At 38.2% G+C, this 19,379-nt stretch overlaps 1 protein-coding gene across 6 annotated transcripts in view; it reads right to left on the minus strand.

Moving 5' to 3' along the window:
- IQGAP2 (IQ motif containing GTPase activating protein 2) overlaps positions 1 to 19,379 on the minus strand; it is a 309,380-nt gene that overhangs the window by 62,294 nt on the left and 227,707 nt on the right. For 3 of the 6 annotated variants that reach the window (XM_050795627.1, XM_050795628.1, XM_050795630.1), the window contains 4 exons: positions 17,758 to 17,848; positions 13,218 to 13,385; positions 8,099 to 8,241; positions 4,166 to 4,336 (listed from right to left, as the gene is read on the minus strand). In XM_050795627.1, coding sequence (XP_050651584.1) covers positions 4,166 to 4,336; positions 8,099 to 8,241; positions 13,218 to 13,385; positions 17,758 to 17,848 — 573 coding nt within the window. The remainder of the gene's footprint in view (positions 1 to 4,165; positions 4,337 to 8,098; positions 8,242 to 13,217; positions 13,386 to 17,757; positions 17,849 to 19,379) is intronic. The other 3 variants (XM_050795629.1, XM_050795633.1, XM_050795631.1) reach the window with 1 other exon arrangement.

Below are 19,379 nucleotides of genomic sequence, written 5' to 3' on the forward strand. Positions count from 1 at the left end.
CTGGATAAAGAAAATGTGGCAGATATACACCATGGAATACTATGCAGTCATAAAAAAGGATGAGTTCACGTCCTTTGCAGGGACATGGATGAAGCTGGAAGCCATCATTCTCAGCAGACTAACACAGGAACAGAAAACCAAACACCTCATATTCTCACTCATAAGTGGGAGTTGAACAATGAGAACACATGGACACAGGGAGGGGAACATCACATACTGGGGCCTGTCAGGGGCTGGGGAACTAGGGGAGAGAGAGCATTAGGAGAAATACCTAATGTAGATGGTCTGTTGATGGGTGCAGCACACCACTATGGCACATGTATACCTATGTAACAAACCTGCACATTCTGCACATGTATCCCAGAACTTAAAGTATAATAATAAAAGAATTTTTTTTGCTCCATAGAAGCAGAATACTACTTACCTCATATTTCATTTGCCAAAACTCTGTTTTTCTTTTTTTTAGTCTGTAAGTTTTAGTTCCATTGAGATAAGCTTTTCCTATTATGTACCAACAACAGAACTCTTGTGCATAGCCATGATATTGTAAGCTCTTCTCTATTTAGAGGCTGTTTATTATAAGCAAATATGGGTATAAAGTTGATATAAAGAAACTTGGAAAATTACAGACAGATGCGATTTACATGCAGGGTGTGGTGGCTCATGCCTATAATCCCAGCACTTTGGAAAGCTGAGGCGGGCAGATCACTCGAGGCTGGGAATTCAAGACCAGCCTGGCCAACATGGTGAAACTCTGTCTCTATAAAAAATACAAAAATGAGCAGGGTGTGGCGGCGCATGCCTGTTATCCCAGCTACTTGGGAAGCTGAGGTATAAGAATCACTTGAACCCAGGAGGTGGAGGTTGCAGTGAGCTGGGATGGTGCCACTGCACTCCAGCCTGGGCGACAGAGCAAGACTCTGTTTAAAAAAAAATAGATTTACAAAAAAAAAAAAAAATAGATTTACAAAAATGGCAGTCTCATTCTCCTGCCTGGTATGGGAACTTGTGGGAAAATTTATAATAGCCATCTTATTTGTTTTGTTTTCTAGTACCACAAATATATTTTCTGTGCAGAGTATCTGTATAAAAGAAGTCTGTCAAAACACTTAGACCTCAGAGGTCATTGCTCTGTTTTATAGACTTTATTCCTCGCTGGGAAATCTGGCTTGATACACTGGCTGCTATGCTTGATAACTGGACACTCAGTACAGACATATTCAAATTACCAATGCCAACTTCGAATGCACAAAATACTTGTGGGATCTCGGTTAGCCAAGAAAGCCCTAAACATTTACCTCTTCTCCCTCTCCTCGAAGGTAAAAAAAAAATCCAGCAATCTATAGGAGTAGTCAGTTACATTAAAACAACTGAGGACCGACTCTCTCAGGCCATCCCCTTCCTCTCGGCACACAGACTCTGCCGCTGCTCCTGGCAAAGTGAAGTTCCTTCAGGGTAGCTTGTTTTTCTTCACCAGGATGCTTGTGGCACTCCCTGAGCTGAAGTTCAATAATTCATTGTATCTCAGGGCTAGGTTTTGGTGTTTGCCACTATTATATCCTTTTCTAAAAAGTAGTATACTAGCTTTCTTCAGTTCACGAAAAAAACTTCCTCCTGTAGTTATCTATTCTATCCTATTTGATTTTTTTCTGATGTCTTCCTGTGCCACATCAACAATATCAATATTGGATCCCCATTATCTGCCCTCTGAGTCATTATCTCTATCACCTTGCCATTTCTAAAGTTTATCAAGCACTTGAGAAGCACATACTAGGAAACATCTGTTATGTGAGTTATTGCAGTCAGTCCTCACCACCCTGCAATAAAATGGGCATTATATTTTTCAGATGAGAAAGTGTGTTTTTAATAATCTATTCTTTCTCTCATCCTTTGTGGATTTTTCTGAAGCTTTCTGTGTCTGCTCCAATTATGCTCAGTGTCCATTTTGCATTCTGCAGTTATAAATTCATTTACATTCTATGACATCATTATTTCTCTTCCTCTCCTTAGCTGTCAGCTGTCTTTTTATTTTATTATTCTGTTGTCTTCTTATTTCATTAAGTCCACGTCTTAACAAATTCCTTGACAGTATAAAGCAGTTTCAGTATAACATTCTCTCCTGTCTTCTAGAAGAGTAACTCTAGATGTCTACTCCATTTATATTTTGCAAGTTACATTCCTTTTTCTGTTTTTGATATAAAATCTTTTTTGTTTATGAGCAGTTTTTTCTTTCTGGCTCACTCACGCGATTTTACTGGGGACTTCTAACTGCTCAAAAATAATAATAATAATAAAAAAATAATAAAATAATAATAATCTACAGATTCTCTTTGACTTCCTCTATATTGACCTGGGCACCTCCCAATTAACTCCATAAGCACTTGAGACACAGTGCTGGACGTTGATCATGCACATTCTCTGTACCACTTTTCCTTGGCAGACCACTGACGGCAGGCAGGGTGGTGTAGCTGGGGTATAGCTGGCCTTGGCCTAGGAGCTTTGCCTTTGTATTTCTCTCCAATTTTGTTAAGACTCCTGTATCTGGGGGCAATTCAGCCAGCTAGGAAGCTCACAGTGTTTTACATAGGGGAACTTCTCAGATATCAGAACATTTTCCTACTTGAAGGTGAACCAGCCACTTTGGCGAGAAATGAGATTAGCATGACACCTTTTGGTTCATGGGCTCTTGGTTTTAAGGGTCAGCAGGTTCCTATAGACTGCATTATTCACTTCTGGTCCACATCCGTGAAGTAGGCTTACCTTTAGGTTTCATGCCCTCTGTTTTGGAAAATTGTCAGAAGATTGATAAAAAGGCATGGTGAGGTGACTTCATGGTTTGATGACTGCTTCGTCAATTCTTTTGCCTCTGCTGAGGTGGAGGAAAAAGGCTCCAAATGATCGCTCTTGTCCTTACCCCATTTCTCTCATCCTTCAGCCCTGGTTTCTAATACAGAGGGATTCTGTACTGGTGGGCTCTGTAGTATACCTTCCAACTGCAACACTGCTGTGTGCCCCGAGACTGGGGAGTGTGGGGTCCAAATTTTATATTGGCTGACATGTGAAATTTGTGCAAAATTAGAGCCTCATCAGTGTAGATGACAATTTTGAGGCTTTTGTTCACTTCCTGTGTGTTCTGTCTACTATTTGTTTAAAGGACTAAATTGGAAACTCACTGGCCCACCTAGAAAAATCCTTTGAGTGTCAGATTTATAGTAGAAATTTCTTTTATAAAATTAATTATTTCTGCTTTGCTAATAATATCTTAAGCTCCAAGCAAATTTTAAACACGTAAGCATCTATCATGTGCAAGATACAGGAACACAAATGTTGGTAAAATTCATTTTCTGCCTTGGACATTACAGTTAGGTGGGAAAAGCAGATGAGTTCACCAGTGACCACACAAAAAAGAAGCTCTTCCACAGAAAAACGTTCAATTTAGGAAGCTTCAAAGTAAAAACCCATCAGCATCAGACTTTACCAGTTGTTAACAATACCCCTTTGAACTCACAATAAAAAGAACAAACTCACAGCCTTTCACAAACCAGTGTGGTGACTGGTAGGGGGTACTACAGGAATACAGAAGAGAAACATCTAAACCTGGCAAATTCTCCTGCCAATCAGAAAGTTCGGACAAGTCATGCAAACTTAAGAACAATTTATAGCAAAAAAATTGGGAATGAAGGTTTCTCCTGCAGGCCTAAATGAAGAGTGACAGATTACAGAAGGTAAGAAGACATTCTTAGAGATGCTAAATCTGTTTATTTCATTAGTTCTTCTGTTCTTTCAGGCTAGAACAGCACAGAAACTAAGATGCCACTCAACATCCACTAATCACAAAAAAGCCAAATTGTAAAGTCCCCAAGCCAGGTATGATTTCAACTCTGATCCAAGGCATATCCCTTTGGGTCCAACTAAGTTGGCAGCAGGTGGATCTGTGCAAATCTGCAGTGCTCCTAAATACTCTCTAGAAGACCATAGGTTAAGTCATTCATCATCAAAATGCTTTCCATTTTAAAGCCTTAGTGAAGTAGACTAGGGGCACTGATTATGTAAAAATATGCAGTCAGATTTGTTTATAGGAATGCTGGTAGTTGACTATTATCAAAGAAAACATTTTCAGGTGATATGACAGTTTGTTGTAAACAGTGGTAGGTGATCCACATACCTGTATTTTGACCACATTCTCTTCTTGTTCATGCAAAAATGATTTTCTAGCTTCAAACTCTTCCCTAAGGATGGGTCCTGAACTTGTGGCTTGAAAGCGAAGAAGCATCTCTTCTGAAGCAGACCATATATTCTCACGAATGTAACCTACTGTGACTTCCTCAATTATGTCCTGGCAAGAGATATTTCTTATGGTTATACTTCACACATCAGCTGAAAGGCACACATAGAATAGCTTCTGATATTTTATCTTTTAGAAAACAATATGGATGTCTCCTTTTGGCTTGGTTTAAAAACAAATTTAAGCAGAGCTGAGGGATGAAACTGGCTTAGCTTCTTTCTAGCAATATGATTTTGGAATCTCCGTGTTTGGTGCTGAGGTGGCAAGAGAATAAAGCTCAATGATCTCAGGATTTGGAAGCAGAGATGTATGGATGATGCTGGCAAGGACGAGGCATGAGGCTTGATCTCCACAGAATGTAAAGGGACAAGGGTGCTTGCTGTAAAAACATGCATCACCTCCCACTTCCCTTGGGCTGCCAAGGAAAAGACTGCAATGGTCATAAGGTCCTCAGACTTCTTTCCCATTTTTTCCCCAGGCCAGAGTAGGCAGACCCCTGTAATGAGCTGCAGCCAAACTCAGAATGATGTTCTGGGGCAAAAGAAAAAGGGGTGGGAGGGGCAAGATAAGTGCTATTAAGGATAGATGGCAGAAATCTAGAAGAATGAGAAAAAAGGAAGAAGGGGGTTATAAGAAAGTTTCCCGTGGGGTATGAACAGGGTTTACTTTTATGCCCGATGAGAGATGCAAAGAAAGACTGGACTGTCACTTCTATAGCTGATGACTCTTATTTAGTACAACTGGAATTAATGGTTGGTTAACTCAAAGAGCTAAAAGTGAAATCATACAAAAGATGCATACATATCTTTAAGAGAAGACATATATGTATGCATTCATTGCATAAAACTGGTAACTTCAGGTTGTTTAGAAGAAACACAACTTTTTAATAACAGTGTTATACCTTCCACTGGTTAATAATCTTAACAGACTGATGCTTGATATAACAAAAAGTTATACCTGGGGTATATCTTGGGATGTCACATGACCAATTTTTTATTCTAAATTTTAAATCTTCGATGCTGCTTCTTTATAGTTTGATACATCTTTTCAACCATAGCACATAATTTTTTAGCATGTCTATGATTTCATTTTTTTCTTCAAAATTAGCACTAATAATCCATTGCTACAATGTCATTTTCCTAAAACTTGTACGACCTCTGAACATCTGAAATGAGTCACTAAACTGTGTTCTTCACTATCTTCTTGTCATTAAGCATTTTTGGTAGCACTGGTCAGACTCAGATCACGTTTTTTTCCTCTAAGTTTTAGTAAATACTGCATTGGTGATTCTGTCTGCAATACTGCTACACTGCAATATCTTTGATGTTGACTTTTAATGATTCTGTAAGATGTTTGTTCTTGTTTTTTTCCAAGATAGAACTTAATTATCATCAGTATTTTCTCTTTAAACATATTACGATGCGTGGATCCATTACCGGCAGGTTTCACATCCTTTGGGTCGAACTTTTGTTTTTAAATCCAAAGCAATGTTGGTGAATATTACTTCAAGAGTATTCCCCCTGGGAAGCATTACTCACTTTTTAAAGTACTTATGTATTTCTTAAGCCACCAACTTGGGTTATTAATTCCAGAGCAATGGGCACATGACAAAACCACTCAGAGATACTGGTGACTGTGTCAAAAACAATGAAAAAGTGGAAAAGATACTAGACTAGAAGTTGGAAGCACTGGAAATAAATCTGTTAATTGACAAAATCTACCCAAATTGCAGAATTAGTACAAGCTGCTTCACCTACTCTGTGCCCCAATTTCCTCACTTAGAAAAACAGAAGATGAGAATATTTGCTCTATCTCTACTTAGAGGATAATTTAGGGATCAAAGTGATGTGAAAGTATATTGGAAAGTGAAACTCTATATAAATGAGGGGTACTTGGCTATGTTTATGGTTTCAGGAGACCTCATTCTCAATTCCACACATTCTTTGGGTATTTGCAGGGACACCAGTTGGAAAGGTTACTTTTGGCCATAACTTGTTTCAGACATCTTGCTACAAGGGTTGATTCCAATTTCACATTCCTCTGACTTTACCTCCTCTTGTTTCTTCATGGCTGCCCACCAACCTTAGACAAAGCAAAGAAGAACCTCACAGAGAAGGCCATTCGGCAAGATCTACTTCACTACCTGTTTATAGCTAAGTCTTTTGTTTCAGGAAATCTTCACCAAGCATTTAGTCCCCCTATTCCCATGTTGCGAGAAAATATTCAGCTCTAACAAAGCCATGATTATACAAATAATCTATTGTCAAAGTGCTTCTCTCGTTCCTCTATGTAGGGAGGGGCAACTAAAAAATGAATGAAATTCAGTGATCTAGAACTGAAACTGAAAAGAGCTCTTTTGGCTGTACTTTTTCTCCTAGCTTTGCTCTTGTTATCTTTTTTTGTAAATACTTCAGCCCTGGGCTCCTGTATATATAAAAATTGCTGAATATTTGGGAGGGAATTAGGACTACAATGGACAAGGCACATGGGGAAATCAGGAGGACCCCTGAGACTCCAGCTAGTCTTGTTTACAATGAGAAAAAGCATCTGAACCTGAGATTCTAAAGCAGACTTTTCTGTTTTTTTTTTTTTTTTTTTCCCGGAGACAGAGTATAGTTCTTATTGCCCAGGCTGGAGTGCAGTGGTGCGATCTTGGCTCACTGCAACCTCCGCCTCCTGGGTTCAGGCAATTCTCCTGACTCAGCCTCCCAAGTAGCTGGGATTACAGGTGCTCGCCACCATGCCCAGCTAATTTTTGTATTTTTAGTAAAGATGGGGCTTCGCCTAATACAGACTTTTCTAAATGAGTTTCTTCTTTCTGTATTTAAAATAACAAATGTACCCCCAAAAAGAGAAACAAACAAAAACTAACAAATGTCCTAATAGTCAATAACGACGCTATGTTCACTAATGCACTATTTCTTTACTCCTAACAAGAAGCTCAAACAGGTACTATCTATATAGTTTGGTTAAAAAGAGATGAGAGAAGGGATAAATTACTTTCAATAAGTAAAATCTGTTGGAAGAAAGCTTTCAAATGTGGGTCAAGGATTAGTTAAAAGGGATCTTTAGTAGTTAAATAGAAATTCCAATTCAATGTATCATGTATAACTCTCGGTTAGTGCAATATATGGACACATGGCTAATTTTTATGTCAGTTAATCGAAAGCCAAGTATAAGATACACTCAATTGTGATGTTAGCACTTACATTTGGACATGGGTACATCCAGAGCTCTAGAAATGTTAAGCAATGAAAACATGCTAAGATGACCATCTCAGAAGCAGCAAACGTTTAATGTTTACCCATCCTGCTCTTTGCCCAACTCTGTTCTTTGCTTCTGAAGCTGTCCTGGAGATGGCTGGGGCCATGTGTGGCAGAGATGCCCTCTCTAGCACTTTGTAGAAAAAAATGACATATTGGTTTGAAAGGTACAATGTTAAGTTGCAGGCTGAGATGGGTGGGAAAGAAATACCTTTTAAATATTGACAACCCAGGAATTATCATTAATTGAACTTAATTAAGTCAAGAAAAATCTTAAGATTGATTTCTTAGGATAATCTACCATCCCAAATAAATAGTGAAATATTTCTTCCCCCTGCTCTATTTGGTTTTGTTAAGCCAATATGGAAAAAACTCTGTACATTAGTAACAATGCAGCCACATTCAACTGCAGTTCATGAAGACTTCATTACATATCCAGCCTTCAGATAAATCAATTAGTTCCTCTCATCACTTCCATGATTCAGAAATAGACAACCAGTCAAATTTAACTTTATACAGTACAGTTATCCATCAAACACCAACCTCCTACCTCGATTTCTTTTCCTGTGAGCCATGATTCTTTATACAAGCATGATTCAGGTATGACCCAGGAGCCCTCTTTTGAATCAATGTTGTAACAGTAGTCATATTTTTCATTCAGGTTGAGTTTGAGCCATGAACCTTCACTAGACACTAAAGAAAAAAGTTTGTTAAATTCTATAGAGACACAGTGAACCCTTAAACATTAGCGTAGTTTCTTTAATATGTAAAATAATTGAATATGTTTTTCACCAAACCTTCAGACAGTCAAAGGCATCAGAAATGACCCACTAACATGGAATAAATTCGATGTATTTAATGGCAGATGCCTGCTAACCCAAGGAAAAGGAAGAGACATAAATTTCTAAGGCTAGCTCTGAAACTTAAATCTTTCATTAGGATGATGAAAACATGTTTGGCCAAAAACAGTCAAAGAGAAGGAAAAGCAAACAATAATTGTAAGTCCCAGGTAGATGCAAACAACAACACATGTAGACAAAGGAGACCAATCGGCAAGATCCTCTTTGCTTACAAAGTTTACCTGCAATTTCTCCAACAAGGAGATACCCACAAGGACTGTGGCCCTTATTTAAGGAGGGCCAATGACTGGCATTCAACCAAAGCAGAACCTTTGGAGACAACGTTACTCAAAGTACAAAATGGCATAAGCACAACATAAAGGTCAACTAATGTAGGGAAAAAGAAAATTCCTGGTTCCTCTGACTTATTTTGTGCTACACAACCACACAAAATGAGAAAAAAAATTTTTTTTGAAACTTAATTTTGGGGGAGGGGTGATAGAAAAACCTATGGTAGTTATGACTTCGATTGGTCAAGAATATCTCCTTCTCATGAATCCATGGGCTAAACTTCATATTTAGAAATCTGTTTATTTTGTTGAATGGTTACAATTCTGGTCCCAGACCTGAGAGCAAAAAACAACAGAAAAAGATAAAAAGTTCTAACTTAGACTAAGTTAAGTCAACTGCACCAAGTGAGCATGAGACTCATTACCTTTTCAGGTAAATCAAAGTTCAAGTGAATTTCTTCACAAAATATTGAAATGCATTGAAATAACTAAGCAGGGGTAACTTTAAGGTCTTTAATATGTGTTAATGCTTCATTTGACTTTAAATGCCCCTCACCTGTTCTTTCTGTTTGTCAATGCCCAGGAAGAGAGATGTATCTCTTTTCAATGGGCAGTCAGACAGCTGGTTCATCTATTTAGAAATATGGGTCTACTACAAAATACATTGTACAGTCAAGTTAGGATGTTTACAAGTAATTATTATTCTTTCTTCCTTCCCTTCCCTCTTCCTACCCTCCCCTCCCCTCCCTTCCTTCCTTTCTTTCTTGCTTTTGAGACAGGGTCTCACTCTGTTACCCAGGCTGGAGAACAGTGGTGTGACCAAGGCTCACTGCAGCCTTAACTTCCCCAGGCTCAGATGAGCCTCCAGAGTAGCTGGGACCACAGGATCATGCACAACTGGCTAATTTTTTGTATTTTTTGTAGAGATGGGTTTTGCCATGTTGTCCAGGCTGTTCTCAAACTCCTGGGGTCAAGCAATCCACTCGCCTCAGCTGCCCAAAGTGCTGGGATTATAGGCATGAACCACCACGACCAGGCAATTATGATATTTTCAATTATCAATAGTTGTCAGATTCATAAATGTTTTCAGAAGAATAATCACCCTTCTTAAGGCAACTCATTGGGAAGGGAAGAAAGCAAGCAAAGCTGGTGAAAATGTTTCTCCCATCACTTAAACTGAGAAGTAAAAAATTTCTTAGTTGGTTAAAAGCCAATCACTTGAACTTTGATTTATCTGGAAAGGCAATGAGTCTAAAGCTCACTTGATAGCAGTTGACTTAGTTTAGTCTAAGTTAAAACTTCTTATATTTTTCTGTTGTTTTTAGCTCTCACCCAAATATGACACATGGGAAAAGAAGCAGGCAAGTTTAGGAGAGAGAAGATAAACTAAGTTTTTTCCATGATGAATATGAAATTAGGATAGCTAATTAATACAGTTATGTAATTCTTTCATAATGAAGGATGAGATAGGGGACATTACAGTAATTCCTGATGAAGAGATCTGAATGGCATTAGAAGGCTTTACTTGGGTTAGGATGTCAGTAGGTAATAGGCAGGAAGAATTCCTATCTTTTTCACATCTAGTTTGAATGTAGTTAGATAAGAGGCTGAGGAGAGCTACTTTCCAGCATGGGTTCCAAATAGTTTTTCTAAGAAATATAGTTGGGTTATTACTTAGAAAAAAGACTGATAACAGTTAGTTACGAGGTGATGAACACTCCACAAGGAGGCATACTTTTTAGATGCCTTCCAGACAAAATCATACGTGAACATATAGAAGCGTTAAACTGAGTTATAAGGCTGAGTAATCCATCCACCGAATGGTGGATGTTTTAGTTTGGGAAAAGATAGCCATCCTAGAACCAGAGGTGAAAGAGATAAGAATAAATCATCCTGTGCATGCCTGAAAACAATGCTCATAGCTCTATTGGGAGGTGAAAATCAGTCTTTAATTGCTTGGGATGCTCTTCTTTCTAGAACAGGAGTCGGCAAACTTTTACTGTAGAGTCAGAGAGTAGGGGCTGGGTGCGGTGGCTCATGCCTGTAATTCCAGCACTTTGGGAGGCCGAGGCAGGTGGATCACCTGAGGTCGGGAGTTCGAGACCAACCTGGTAAACATGGTGAAACCCCGTCTCTACTAAAAAATACAAAAATGAGCCAGGCATGTTGGCATGTAACTGTAATCCCAGATACTTGGGAGGCTGAGACAGGAGAATTGCTTGAACCTAGGAGGTGGAGGTTGCAGTGAGCCAAGATTGCCCTGCTGTACTCCAGCCTGGGTGACAGAGCGAGACTTCATCTTGGGGAAAAAAAAGGCAAATATTTTCAGCTTTGCAGGCTGTGGGTCTCTGAAACAACCACTCAGCACTACCACTGCATCAGGGAAGCAGTCATAGATCATATATAAATTAATGTGTGGCTGGATTTCAGCGAAACTTTATTAAGGCAGATGGCAGCACAAGAAATGTACTAAAAATGATTAGAATGAGTTCAGCAAGGTTGCACGATACAAGATCAATATACAAAAATCAGTTGTATGAAAAGATATGCCCACAAAAAAACCCGGACATGAATGTTCATAGCAGTCTCATTCAGAATAGCCAAAAGTTGGGGGGAGAGGGTGGCACAGAATACAGGTTCCATCAGTTGATGACTGGGTAAACAAAATGTGGCATACTCATACAATGGAATATTAGCCCCTAAAAAGGACAAACTGACAAATACTACATGAATGAACTCTGAAAATGTTATGCTAGGTAAAAGAAGCCAGACACAAAAGGCTATGTATTGTATAATTCTGTTTACATGAAATGTCCAAAACAGGCCAAAGGCAGAAAGTAGATTAGTAGTTGCCTGGGGCTGGGGAGTGGGTGATGGGGATTGACTGCTAATAGGTACTGGGTTTTGTTTTGGTGTAATGAAAATGTTCTGGAATTAACTAGAGGTGTTGGATGTACAACCTTGTGAATATGCTAAAAACCTCTTAATTACATACCTTAAAAGGACAATTTTATGGCATATAAATTATTTCTCAATAAAAAGTCAATTGTGTATCTATAAACTAGCAATAAACAATCCCAAAATATAATTAAAAAACAATATTTACAATAGAATAAAAATGATAAAATACTTAGGAATAAATTTAATGAAACAAATGCAAGCCTTGTATGCTGAAAACTACAAAAAATTGTTGAAAGAGTTTTAAACTTGATTAAAAGGAAAGACATCCCATGTACATGGATCAGAATATTGTTAAGATGGCAAGACTTCTCAAAGTTATCTATAGATTCAATACGATCTCAGTTGACAAAAGTCTTGCTGCCTTTTTTTCTTCCCAGAAGAATGAACCTGAAGCGCTTCCTAGGTTTCTGAATTGGATACAAAGGGATTTGACCATAGTCACCCAAATATGACACGTGGAAAATGAAATAGGCAAGTTTAGGAGACAGAAGATAAACTAAGTTTTTCCAGGATGAATTTGAAATTAGGATAGCTCATTAATACAATTATGCAATTCTTTCCCAAAGAAGGATGAGACAGGGGACATTATAGTAATTCCTGATGAAGAGATCTGAATGGAACAGAGAGGGACTCAAGGGTGACCAGATGCCAAGTAAGAGAGTGGTCATTTCATTAATAGAAAATTTACTGAATTTTAAGGTGGAATCTCCAAGTTGGAAATATATGAAACTTGAAAGCAAGTACATAGGGTACTACGAGACAAACATCAAGTTGGACTAAAAAAGTTTTTTTTTTTCCTTAAGCTCTAATTCTAAGGCCATATGCTGTCACACTAGTTTCTTAAAGATGAATACTATCCTGTAGATGACCTACAATGTGGTACAAATAAACACTAGCCTAGAAGTTGAGAGCCACCTTGATGCTTGACACTAGGAAATAGTAGGTGCTTAATAAAATCTACTAAAGGAATTCTAGATTAAAAATTAATTGTCCTTGGGTCTACCATTCTTTTCCTCTGTCTGAAATCTTACCAATGTGAATTTCCAAATCTGAAAAATGAGTATCAAACTGTATAGTCTCAAAGATTATTTCCAGAGCTAACAATGTAGGTTCTGCCGTTGGATTGAGTAGGCATAACTAGTTGCCTAGCTTTGCCCACTGATCCCTTGCAGACTGGCTCATTGTACTTTATTTCATATATTCAAAATTACTCTTTACCCCTATTTAATATTGTACAATCACAAAGCATTAAGTGAGAGAAAATATTAGTATAAACATCTATTTATATCACTGGTCTACCCATATGAATAAATGAATCAATAAGCATAACTTGTATAAGGCACAGATTCCTCAAATATGACATTTTCTTAATGCCATCCATATATTGCCACTGAGCTCATCATAGCTTTCCAAAACTAAAAAGAAACATTTAAAACTCTTCCTAATTTCCTTAGCCATACATGACAAAAAATTACAGAAATATTAATTTGAAAGCAATACTTGTCTTAAAATTAAGAAAATATAATACCACAGAAATGATATTTAAAATAGCTTGCGCTAAAGTAACAAACCAACTTACCTCTTTCAGATTTGAGCTCTTTTGCCTTCACAAGGGCATCATAGTATTTGTCAGCACACTCCGGGATTATGTCATTTGCATTAGAAGTGGAAGACTTCAATACAGACAAAATATCACTTGATTTTTTTCCTTCCAAACACTGATTAACATCAACCACCAGAGTAACCCCTGGGTAATTGAAAAAAGAAGTTTCTTGTTAATGGTTATCTTCTACTTACTTCAAGGCATGCAAATATATAATTCGACGTTTTAGGAATGCATTAGTATCAAACATTTTTACCCTTTGAGAATATTCACCACATATGCCCAAGACAATCACAAATTCACTGACCAGTTTAGTCCATAAGAAGAATTAGATACCATGGGAGTATGGTTTATTAAAAACAACAGTCTTCCCTGGTTACTCATATGTGGTATCAAGGCACTAGGTTTTGCTTGCTGTAGTAATCTATGAAATGGGGTGAATACACACCAACAGTAGATATGTAGCTCTAACCTAGGCCATTAACATGTATTTGAGAACTAGTTTTACAAAGACATTTGTTTACTTTAGGATAAGCAAAATGCTTTTTAAGTGATGGAAATCCTGGTATTCTCTTGTATAGTGCTAATATATTTAGCAAGATTGTCATAAACAACCTAAACAAGAGTTCTGGAAAGGCAGAGCTGGTGGATATGTGTGACGGAGTCCTAAAACTTAATTCTGGAACCATTTTAGACCTAACTAGCATTTTATCCCATTGCGAATTTCTACCCCTCCTCATTAACAAAACCATATTAAACTCTTGGTTGCCTAAGGGAAGTTAACTTAGTGAATTATTTCCCACTTTAATTTCAGGTAAGAATGTCCAATCAGTAGGACTAGCGTTTTCACAACCAGTAAATGCATTGAGTTAGAAAAGTAGAACCAGAAAATGAAAAGAAGCCAAGTTAAAATACTTACTACATGGAAAACATCTTGATGAAAAGAGAAGGGAGACATGGATACTTTTTCTTTTTTTCTTACACGTACATCAAACTCTACAAATATTAAATTACAATCTGTTCTCATCAAATTATGTTCACAGGTGCATAGTACTATGAGGGTTAAAGGCAAAAGGAAAACAGAGATTGACTTTCAACAACCTGGAGTCAAAGTCATGCAAATCTGGAGGGGCACACAGAGATGAAAGGAGAACTTCTCAGGCAAACTCCAGTGGTTATTGAACAAAAGGTATGGCAGTATGTTCTTAGGCCAATAGAGTTTAACAGGAAATAGGTAGACATTGCCCTTTCCTCTTCTTCTGGAAAGCTTTGTAGGATAGAGAAAATAGAGTACTGGAAATTGAGAAGTTTGTGGTCTGAGAATAGCCAAAGGAATAAGAAAATGACAAAAATTATCACATAAACTACATGTGACAGTGTCATCTAACCCAATAAAATGCAATTTTCCTTAAAAGATATTACAAAAGGCGCACATTTCTTGCATATATTATCATTGAGTATTGATGTGCTGGTTCACAGGTCAATTTCCAGATAACTAAAGCTAATTCCTTTATGGACCAACTCTCATCTTAATAGAATCATTTTTGATGAAACTCTAAAACATGCCTTAGAGAAAATCCTAACAGGACAGTCGCTATTGCTCCTTATTTTACCCAAAGTCTCTGGTATAAAGTAGGTGCTTAATGTCTGCTGAGAGCTGCCAGAAGAGTCCTTCTTGTCATTAAAATTGTGCTGTGCTATAATCCGGTGTTATTTTCAAGGACTATGGAGGTGTTTGGGTTTACTGGCTCCTGCACAAAATAGCCTTAATAACTCCTATACCTCTTAGTTTTTCCTTCTTCCTTCACTGTCAGCTGTCACTTTTTACTGACATTGATGTGCCTGCCTATGGCAGCTTAAGCACTTTACTGCCTTGTGACTTGTGGCTTCTGATGTGCTCTGAGTCACAATCAAACAGGAAAAGAAACTACCAAAGATAATAGAGTTTTGCCTAAGAAAAGAATCAACAGGCGCAAAGTGTCTATCTGAGGGGTCCTCAGTGAAAAAAGTAGATTAACTTCAATGTGCTTAATTTGAGATATCTATTTTGATTGCTTTTTTCCTTAATCTGTGAGTTGTAGCTAAGTTCCAGATAGCTACAGATACCAGATATCAGATAGATGACTTTCACCCCAGAAAGTCAGGTATGTTTCTGCCAAGGAACAAATTAAGAAACCTCCCATAAATCTCCTAAGAGATCCAAAAAATGTTTGCTTTACATCTTAAGCCATATACCAGCAGGCTCTCTTAAGGCACACATTCACAGTGGAGGTGATATAACCCCTAAAGGGGCAAAAATTGGTTTCTGCAGGGAGAGAGTGAAAAAAATCTCTTTATGTATAAAGTACAGGTCTACATATGGCACATAAACAGGTATACAATATATCTGTGGTACTAAAATTTCATGGTAAGGAGTGATTAGAGAAAAAACTGTCTAAAAAGATTCTTTAGGGTGCCATAATGAGAAAAAGGTAGAGAAAGACTGCTCTAAGGAATCAAAAGTAGAGGCAAATCTACTTTCAGCAAGCAAGATACTCCAGTGAATGTGAACACTGGGCCAAAATGAAAGGGACTTGAGTTACCCTGCCCTTTTAAATTTTGCTGATGGTAACATATTTGGGCCAACACATTTTCTTTTATCATATTATCTGAGAGTGTGTTTGATGCTTATAGTGTGTGACCAGAATCTATTTCAAGTCTTCATGCAAATAATGAATAATGTTTCTAAAAGGTTAAATTCTTGTTGAAAGTCAGAAAACTCTCATAGATAGTATTAACTTTGGAAAATCTTTTTTGCTGTTATATATAGTAAAAGAAAGTATATCAGCTCCTCTAAGGGACAGGACAGAGGGAAAAGATAGGATTTTAGATGTGCAAGTACAGAGTACAAAATCATACATTTGAGAAAACCTCTTACTTTTATAGTCAATAGTACCATGAGTCTCAATGTGAAAAACAGAATCAACTTAACATTTGCAGGCCAAATGTAAGAACAATGAATATAAGAAAATTTTAAAAACCTTCTAAATTGGTTTGATTTCTAAGAGACAAATCATAACCATTTTAGGCTATCTGAATGTCTAAATTACAATTGAATTTCTCAAAAGTGTCTCTTCAGAATATGGCTTCCTTCAGTTTTATATTTAAGTTGAAATTTCTTATATACACACCTCCACTTTATTATTTTTTTTCTTAAGGCGTGCTAGAAAGGAAAGACTTCAAAGTTCCTTAGGGAATAAAAGTTCAGGTTAGAGAAATACACACATTTTTCTAAGCTAAGGAAATAAAGCCCAGATGTTTCTCACAGATGCTTCCGAGGTTGAAAAGCCCATCTGTGGAGTAAGACAAAGTCATCTTAAAAACCTTCTCGGACCTGATACAACAGAATAGATTCTAATTATGCCATGAGTTGGCAGGTTAATGAAATATACTTTTAGGAATCTTAATTTATATATGGAGAATGTGAGTATAGCAATTTAGAAGCTATTTCAGACTATCATGTGAATTTTCATATTATTCTTCCTTAAAAATAGAGGGTTAAACAATTTTATCATGTGAACCAATGTGGGGATCCTGCCAGTTGCTGATTATACCTATTCCAATTATGCACTCCAGAACTGGGGAAGTAACCACAGAAGGGGTTTAGGGACCCACTGTGAGATGGATCTGAGCTAATATTCTATTGATCACCTGACCTCCATAAACCCCTACATTGACTGGTGGACCACAGTTATGTTTTGGGCCTCTTGGAATTAGTGTCAGTTCAGAGCAAGTGTCCACTAATCCCCAAAAGTCTGATTATGTCCTTTCTCCTAAGTACAATCACCCTGGTAAAAGGCCATAGGTCCCTTTGGGGGAGGGGTGGAAGAAAGACTAACAGTATACATTTTTGGTAGTGTAGCTGAGTTCTTCTTCAAGGGGCCTGGCCTTCCCTTCATTTGAGGGGTTCTGGATTTGTAAACTGGCCCCATTCTGGGAATTGATTGAGGGTCCATGACTCTTTTTATGATTCAAGGTAGACTTCTATTTGCTTGAGTCAAAACTCATCCAGTTGTACAGATTAAGTAAGAACTGAGTAGACTGCCAGTCTATTTCACTTCTAGTTGTACCATGATCAGCTAGCCAACTCCATAGGTCTCCTATTGGTTCTGTTTCTATGGAAAACCCTGGTAACGATAAAGGCCATGGAAAGGAGAAAAAGGCATCTATTAAGTAGAAATGATCTAGTTCTCTAAAAATCAAGAGAAAAAAAGGATTTGATTCAATTATACAATTTGAGAGCTTAAAAACTATTTTTTACCTTCTGGATTTTGTTCAGCAACATTGTTAAATTTTGTTGGAGATAGAGTCAAATCACTGACAACAGGGCAACCAACTAATTTTGGTATAATTATGTGTCCAAGAACTAAAACTTGGTAAGAATCCAAATCTTCCAGAAATTAAAAATCGCATGACTTCAGGCACATAACCAAATCCAAAAAGACAAGTTTCAAGAGCAAAGGAGGTGAGGGCTTACATTGTTTTGCTCTGTCCTCGTCCACATTGGCCTCATCGACGGCTTGCTGTATCTCATCCAGCCAGAGCACTTTGGAAACACTCTCAGAGTCCTGGGAACAATGTCACAGAATAAAAAGAAAGAACAGTGAATGATGAGGAAACAGATTTAATAACTGCTTTTGAGGAGCCATTTAATCATAATTCCCACAAATTCTTAATCAGCAACTACCCAGCTCTGCCATGTACTGTATACACTCCTGATGAAGCAGACCCCAAACCCGACCACTTCCCCCTTCTTCCCCACCACTCTTTAGTCCAACCCTTCATCATCTCCCAACTGGACAGCCGCACTAGTCCCCTAGTAGCTTCTGCTGCATCTAAGCTTGCCCTCACCACAGTGGCCCTTTATAGAGAGCCTAGAGGATCCCTTCAAAATGGATAGCTCAGTGCACCACTCCTCTGCTTAAACCTTCCCCAAAGGCTTCCCCCAGCAGTTAGAAGGAAACACAAGGTGCCTTCTCAGGGACAGTGGGGCTCCAACAGCATGGCCCTGCCTACTGCCTCTCTGGCTGCACCTCACACCCCTCTACTTCCCCCTTCCTGTTCTAGACCTTCACATGAGTCTCTTTCATACCACAATACTCTATCTACCCTCACAGCGTGGCTGTTGGCTTTTTCTTACCATTCAGGTCTCAACTCAGATGCTACCTACTCCAAAAAGCCTTCCTGGGCTACCCTAGTCAAACACTCTCTCCCTCAATTACTGTGGTTCCCAAACTAAGTGTCAAGGGGCCCTAGGGTACCATGGGATATTTTTAATTTGAGAGAAACACAGGGATCGTCCATATTTATCAGACACAGAGACAAAAATTAAAAACAAACAACATGGTGATTATCCTCAAGGAGCTAACAATGTAGTGTAAGAGATAGATGTGTCAAGACATACAGCTGGGTATGGTGGCTTACACCTGTAATCCCAGCACTTTGGGAGGCTGAGCGGGGGTGGATCACTTGAGGTCAGGAGTTCGAGGCCAGCCTGGCCAACATGGCGAAACCCCATCTCTACTAAAAATACAAAAATTAGCCAGGTGTGGTGGTGCATGCCTGTAGTCCCAGCTACTTGGGAGGAAGGTGGGAGGACTGCTTGAACCTGGGAGGTGGAGGTTGCAGTAAGCCAAGGTCAGGCCACTGAACTCCAGCCTGGGCGACAGAGTGAGACTTTGTCTCACAAAAAAAAAAAAAAAAAAGTAAAAAAAAAGGAAAAAGAATTATAATACAATGTGATCAGGGCAATATATGCTGCAGACACATGATCCAGACATAGGTGAGAAAGGGTTAACCTATGGTAAAGGTGTTGAGCTGCAGGGGGAGCAAAGATTAAGTAGTTAAAGATAGCTTCAGAAAGGGAGCAACAGTAGCAATGAAAATGTATTGCATTTTTCCTATTATAGGTAAATATTCATATTTAACTTTGGGTTGATCCTGATGGTCCTGCTACAAAAGTCAGCCCTGACAGATATTAAGTGGAACTTCTAGGTAGCAATTGTGTTTTATAAAATCTTGTCTGAGATGGCAAGTAAATAATTATCAGCAGAGATATTTTCAGGAAACATGTGACATTTAACAAATGGGAACATTTTA

This window comes from Macaca thibetana, chromosome 6 (assembly GCF_024542745.1).
Source record: "Macaca thibetana thibetana isolate TM-01 chromosome 6, ASM2454274v1, whole genome shotgun sequence".
Taxonomy (NCBI): Eukaryota; Metazoa; Chordata; class Mammalia; order Primates; family Cercopithecidae; genus Macaca; species Macaca thibetana.